At 49.8% G+C, this 6,574-nt stretch overlaps 1 protein-coding gene across 2 annotated transcripts; it reads right to left on the bottom strand.

The window, feature by feature from the left end:
* Positions 1-983: 983 nt before the first annotated feature.
* On the bottom strand, positions 984-3,565 carry LOC123117010 (transcription factor bHLH113). 2 transcript variants are annotated; one of them, XM_044537866.1, is made up of 7 exons: positions 3,358-3,565; positions 2,772-3,239; positions 2,524-2,595; positions 2,336-2,401; positions 1,676-1,741; positions 1,523-1,585; positions 984-1,411 (listed from the first exon to the last, which is right to left on the bottom strand). In XM_044537866.1, exons 2-7 carry the CDS (start codon positions 3,222-3,224, stop codon positions 1,295-1,297), a joined length of 837 nt encoding a protein of 278 aa, XP_044393801.1. In that variant the 5' UTR covers positions 3,225-3,239; positions 3,358-3,565; the 3' UTR covers positions 984-1,294. The 2 variants fall into 2 exon arrangements, with proteins under 2 accessions (XP_044393801.1, XP_044393802.1); XM_044537867.1 differs by having other exon boundaries at positions 3,347-3,563.
* Positions 3,566-6,574: the final 3,009 nt, after the last annotated feature.

The raw sequence follows: 6,574 nt of genomic DNA, 5'->3' as shown, positions 1-6,574 counted from the left end.
AAGAAAAGGAACGGGCCGGGTTCCGATAGATGCGTGTTATGTGGGGCGCTGGAGAACACCGAACATATTTTTTTCATTGCTCCTTAGCGAAACTTATGTGGTGCTGCATCAGACTTTGGCTGCATGTTAACTGGTTCCCCTCCTCCTTTGAAGACCTGAGGCAGTGTGTCAATCTCTTATGTGGACAATCTAAAAGGGTTTTCTTAGTTGGCTGCGCTGCGATAGGGTGGTCGTTGTGGACTACTAGGAATAAGTTCTCGATTAAGCGTATCTTTCCGGCTAACCCTGTCAATTGCTTATTTAAAGCCAATGGTTTTTTGCAGCAGTGGAGATTATTGACTAAAGAGGAGGACCTCCAGGCTTTTGACGCCATGCTATCTAAGATGAAATCTACGGCGTCTGCCCTTCTTCGGCGATCTTTGAGGACGGCTTCCTGATCATCTCTTTTGCGATATCTAGTTCTATGCTGGCCTGCGTGCCATGTGAGGCTGGTGGCCTTGTAATGCTACTTAACTTCCTTGGTGTTTAAACTCTGTTTTTGTGTCGGGGGTGTCGGGTGCTGGTGATATACTCTGCCTGGTGGCTTTATTTATAAAGTCGGGCTCCTGCCTTTTCTCTAAAAAAATTCATATTCATGATCTGACGGAGCGTATCCCCGATGCAGACCACGGATACCGGAGCCTGTCGCCGCACCGCTCCCTAGCATAAACACAGCCAGACACCAGACTAGCCGCCTAGCTACACGACCACGCGCACAAGTTAAACACAGATATCAAAGCCTGCCGTCCGTCCGTCCACAACCCTTCGGACAAGCACTACAATTCACTGCCTGTCGTGACAGCACGGAGCCATTCGTGGCATCGTGTCCGAGCGAGCATCTCGGGTCTCGGCCACATCAAACCCTGACGAGTCTTTCGACGCTGAACCCAAGTTGGAATTTGGAGTAGCAGCGTTGCTACAAAAACGTCGGAAACACCGCTGCATATGCACACTTGGTTCGAGCCACCTTTCTGCCGGAACATGGTTACATGGATCACGGCCACGGCCCGTGCACCCACAGAGCGCCTCCAAAAGAACGGCAAAAAGAAGCTCATGGAGTCCTACCACGGATTAACCCCGAGGAGCCTACGACCTGAAGTACTCTAGAGTAGTAAACCAAGGTGAAGCTGTAAATGCAACTGGAGCTAAGCTAGGCCAGCCGCCTGCTAGGAGGATGCTCCCGGTCCCCGCGCAGCATCCCGGCAGCGACCGCGTACTCCTCCTCCGCCGTCGCCGGCATGCCCATCGCCGGCACCTACGACCAGACGTCGGCGCCGTTGCCGCTGCCGCCGGCGACGTGGTCGATGCAGGACACCGGCACCAGGCACAGCCCCCGGCTCCGCAGATCGCCCGGCTCCACCACCGCCTCCTCCTGCGCATCGCACATAAACATAAAACCACACGTCAGATCACGTACGCATAACCAGACAGCGACGGGACACAAAGCGCCGCGGTAAAACTTCGCTGGCGCCGGGTAGCTTACCGGGAGTGGGGCGGGCGGCGCGGAGGAGGGCGGCAGGCGCTGCATGTACGGCGAGCTGAGGACCTGACAGCAACCAAGGAAGAAGAAAAGCAACGACAGTGTTAGCATGCATGCGGCGCGGAAGCGGTACCTACGTAGCCGGTGCGTACGTACCTGAACCTGGTCGTGCAGGAAGCGTATGTAGCCGAGCGCCTCGTGCAGGACGGAAGCCGTGTCGGTCTGCATCGGCAACGGCAGCGGCAGGTTAGGTTAGGTTAGGTGGGTCAATGCAGCAGCAGCAGCAGCTCACGTATCATCCACCCGTCAGTCAAAGGGTCAAAAAGAGGAGAGACAGCAGCTTCAATGACCCATAGTCTGCCTTAATTACTGTACTATCAGTCTAACATGCATGGTTGCAAGCAAAAGGAAACTACAGTGATGTAATGTTAACAATGGGTGTGTGTGTGTGTGTGTGTCAGCCTGTGGGTCTTTGACCACTTGGATCTGCGACTACAGTCTACATCAGTCCAGCATGCAAATTTGCAAGTAAGAGGAAATTACAGTCTACAGTGATACTATGTGTTAACAACGCGTGCGTGTCAGCCTACGCTTCTTTGACCGCTTAGTAGCTGATCTGCGTGCGTTTTTTACAGCAGTGGGAGGGGGCAATGGTTGCAGATTTTATCGCGGGTAATTTCAGCGTTGCACCGGCATGGAAAGGCAGGCGAGGCAGGCACGTACAGCAGATGGAGAGAGGAGATGATAAAGAGCGTATCGCCAAAAGCGAAAGGCTTTGCCAGCTTTTGCGATCTCCTTTTTCACTGTCTTTCTTACCTTCCCGAACGGAGAAACCAGCTGCTGCAGCGCCAGGATCCTCTCCCCGAGCCGCTCCTTCCTCGCCTGCACAAGCACAAAGTTTTTACTTTTCATCTTCGTTTCTTCACCGGACCATGAACTCAAACCCGTTCGTCAAAACACCCTGATCTTAAACTGATCAGCTTATTAGCGCAAGAACAACTCACCCTGGGTCTCTTGTTTGAGGTGGCAGCTGGAGCAGCCTTTCTGGGATCGCTGCTGCCTCTTGATCCCCTCTTCTGAAGAACAAGAATTAACATGCCCATCAGTTAACTTAATCGTGCAAAAAAGATGGATATAACTTGGCAACAACCGGTCAACCATGGATTAATCTTGGAAGAACATTCACCAGAAAATTAACAATGCAAAGGATGTTGACAGAGTTGGTAGCGCGCGCAGCACACTGTACACGCACCTTGGCGGGCTGTGGCTTGGAGGTGGAGATGGCCGAGGCGGCGGTGGCCGTGGGCGAGGACGACATGGAGGAGATGGAGGAGGAGCAGTCGGTGGTCGGGCTAGACTTCTGCGGGACAGCCACCGGGACCGCGTGGGCGCCGCCGTAGTAGTAGTACTGGAACCCGAAGACGTCGCCGCCGTGGTACTGCTGCTCCGCCCGGCCGCCGAAGCTCAGGACCTGGTGACACGGCGCCGCCGGAGGAGGCTGCAGGTAGGAGGCGCAGGTGGGAGAAGCGACCGCATGAGTGCTGGCGCTGGTGGTGGTGGTGGAGACGGCGGCGGACGAGAGGTGGGACGAGGTGGACGGGGACAGGCAGAGGAAGTAGTCGGCCATGGCCTCCTCCCCGAGGCCAAGCATGTCCAGGTACCCCCTCCCTCCGGCCTCCGCCATGACCTCCTCTTCCTTCACCATGATCCCCAGCTCGCACTGGCGCACCACGAGCAAGAAACGCACGGGATTAAGAACAAAAGGACAAAGACAAAAAAAAAGATTGACGGAGACGATCAAGAACAAGCCGGGAAGAAGATCAGCACCCGGTACCAACCGGATTGGGTGTCCTTGTTGCTTGGCTCTGGTCAAAGGGGTTTCGCGCCTTCCGCCGCTGCCGCGCTCTGGGAGCTCTGCGCGCGTCCAGAGTTCAGACCTCGCACACACGCCAGCTTAAAAACGCTTCCACTTCTGAGCGTGGGGAGACGCGACTGAGACGGAGGATGTGGGAGTGGACCATGGTCGCTGGCTTCTCTGCTTTGTCTATGTAGAGGCCGAGGCCGAGGCCAGTGTACAAGTACGACCGACCGACCGAGGACGGGCGGCTTTGTGATGCGGTGCCGGGACAGGGCTGCCAGAGGCACATACCAACCAAGATTTGGAGAATCAATGCTTCGCACTGGCCGTGTGTAAAGTGTGTGTTCTTTCCGGGTAGTGCCGCCGTGCAGAATGTGTTACATATCCACTATTTCTTCCCAAGGAAAATACAAAGTAAAACTCAGACATTTTTTTATAAAGAAAATATATTAATATCATGATGATACCATATACACCCGGCATCTGTAACAATGTAATGCTTAAATTAAGTCTAAACATCACGGATGCACACATCCAAAAGAAAACAAAAGAGGAAGAAAAAAAGGAAACAAAGACCCCGCCGAAGCAAATAGAGATTCGCAGCAACAAGAGCACGACCAGTGGTGATGACACCTAGACTTCAAAGAAGGTTCTCCAAAACGACGTCTTTAGAAAGGTAACAATGCACAAACATCGTCATCGTGCGATCTAACCAGCAAGGTAAGATCTTGAATTTTCACCCTCGAGAATGTCTCATCTCCACACAATGTCTTCAAGAAGAAAAACTACTAGGAGCCGCCATTGCCAAGTACAACCACCAAAGGCCAGACTTAGGGTTTTCACCCCGGAAACTGAGACGCGAAACTCAAAGAGCGCCGCCAAGAACGAAGTCTGCTAGTGTAGCCGCCCCCACATGTCGCGAACACTACTGCAAAACGCCAAACATTTGACATACATACTTCTTCTGATCCGCAATGCATGCTCTCTGGAATCTCAAACTGCTCTCGACTCGACTCAATACGAGCATCCGAGATGGAACCTCCACAACCTATCCAGTCTTCTTCAAACTGGACCGCCTTGATCCCCCCATCAACACCTTGGTTAACGCGGTAATGAAGGAGCCAAGGCAGACCCAAGGTGGATGGGGGTCACCACTAGCCACAGGAAATGGGTCTTCACATTGCCAATGGCGACGACAAGACAACGGGTCACACTCCAGTGGCGATGCCAGAACAGACAAATTAAAGCCCATCGCTCTGCTCACCACAGACGTCGATCCAACGCTTGTCGAACAAAGCATGCACGCATGCCTCCTAGGCGAGTTGTCGTGTGCGTGCCCGATCGTAGCAGTCCGTGGGAGATCCGATGAGGCGGCACTGAGAGGTTGGTGGATGGGATGCTTCGGAGTCGCCTGGGAGGCGACCCAAAGGCGGATGTTTGATATGTCTCCGTCGTATCTACTTTTCCAAACACTTTTGCTCTTGTTTTGAACTCTAATTTGCATGATTTGAATGAAACTAACCCAGACTGACACAGTTTTCAGCAGAATTGTTGTTTTTGTGCAGAAATCAAAGTTCTCAGCTTGACCAAAAAATTTACAAAGAATTTTTGTGGAAAATATAAAAAATACTGGTGGAAAATATACCGGAGGGGCGCACCCAGGAGCCACAAGCTGAGGGGGCGGGCCCTATGAGCTTGTGGCCCCCCTGGACCTCCGGCAACCCTAACTCCGACTCCATATATTCCTATTCGCCAAGAAAAAAATTAGAGAGAAGGATTCATCGTGTTTTATGATATGGAGCCGCCGCCACCTCCTGATCTTCACCGGGAGGGCTGATCTGGAGTCCGTCCGGAGCTCCGGAGAGGGGGATTTGACGCCGTAGTCATCATCAACCTTCCTCCTGATGCTCGCCACCGGGAGTGAGTAATTCCTTCGTAGGCTTGCTGGACAATGATGGGTTGGATGAGATTTATCATGTAATCGAGCTAGTTTTGTTAGGGCTTAATCCCAAGTATCCACTATGCTCTGGGATTGATGTTGCTATGACTTTGCTTTGCTTAATGCTTATCACTAGGGTCCGAGTGCCATGATTTCAGATCTGAACCTTTTATGTTTTCATGAATATATGTGTGTTCATGATCCTATCTTGCAAGTTGTATGCACCTATTACGTGTTATGATCCGCATACCCCAAGGTGACAATAATTGGGATTCTTTTCGGTGATTACTGTAGTTTGAGGATTTCATGTATTCACTAAGTGCCAATGCTTTGTTCCGGTTCTCTATTAAAAGGAGGCCTTAATATTCCTTAGTTTCCTTATGGACCCCGCTGCCACAGGAGGGTAGGACAAAATATGTCATGCATGTTCTTTTCCATAAATGACTATATACGGAATACATGCCTCCATTACATTGATCAATTGGAGCTAGTTCTCTGTTTCCCTAGGTAATGACTGTTGCATTATGAATGCCATCCAACGCAATTATCCATCATTGATCCAATGCCTACGAGCTTTTCATATAATTATCTTTGCTAAGTTACTTTTGTCATTGCTGTTGTTATAATCACTACAAAATTGCTATTGTTACCGTTACTATCATATTGCTGTTCACACTTTATTCATGGTGCTTTCCGTAAAATGCTTGCTAAGTATGATGTTACCACAGCCTATCATCCTCAATCTAGTGGTCAAGTAGAACTTAGCAATAGAGAAAAAAACTAATATTACAAAAGACTGTCAATAGGTCCCGAATAATTGGTCTAAGAAATTGGATGATGCACTTTGGACCTACAGAACAGCTTATAAAATTCCTATTGGTATGTCTCCTTATAAAATGGTTTATGAAAAAGCTTGTCATTTGCCTCTTGAGTTAAAACATAAAGCATACTGGGCAATCAAAGAACTTAATTATGATTTCAAACTTGCCGGTGAAAAGAGGTTATTTGATATTAGCTCACTAGATGAATGGAGAACCCAAGCTTATGCAAATGCCAAACTATTCAAAGAAAAAGTTAAAAGATGGCATTATAAAAGAATTCAAAAGTGGGAATTCAAAGTAGGAGAATATTTTCTTTTATACAACTCTCGTTTTAGATTCTTTACAGGAAAACTTCTCTCCAAATGGGAAGGACCATATATTATTGAAGAGGTTTATCGCTCTAGAGCTATTAAGATTAATAATGTCGAAGGTTAATG

The sequence above is a fragment of the Triticum aestivum genome, chromosome 5B, assembly GCF_018294505.1.
Source record: "Triticum aestivum cultivar Chinese Spring chromosome 5B, IWGSC CS RefSeq v2.1, whole genome shotgun sequence".
Taxonomy (NCBI): Eukaryota; Viridiplantae; Streptophyta; class Magnoliopsida; order Poales; family Poaceae; genus Triticum; species Triticum aestivum.
The sequence above is the reverse complement of the archived record's forward strand: the minus strand, read 5'-3'. Positions and strand labels throughout refer to the sequence as shown.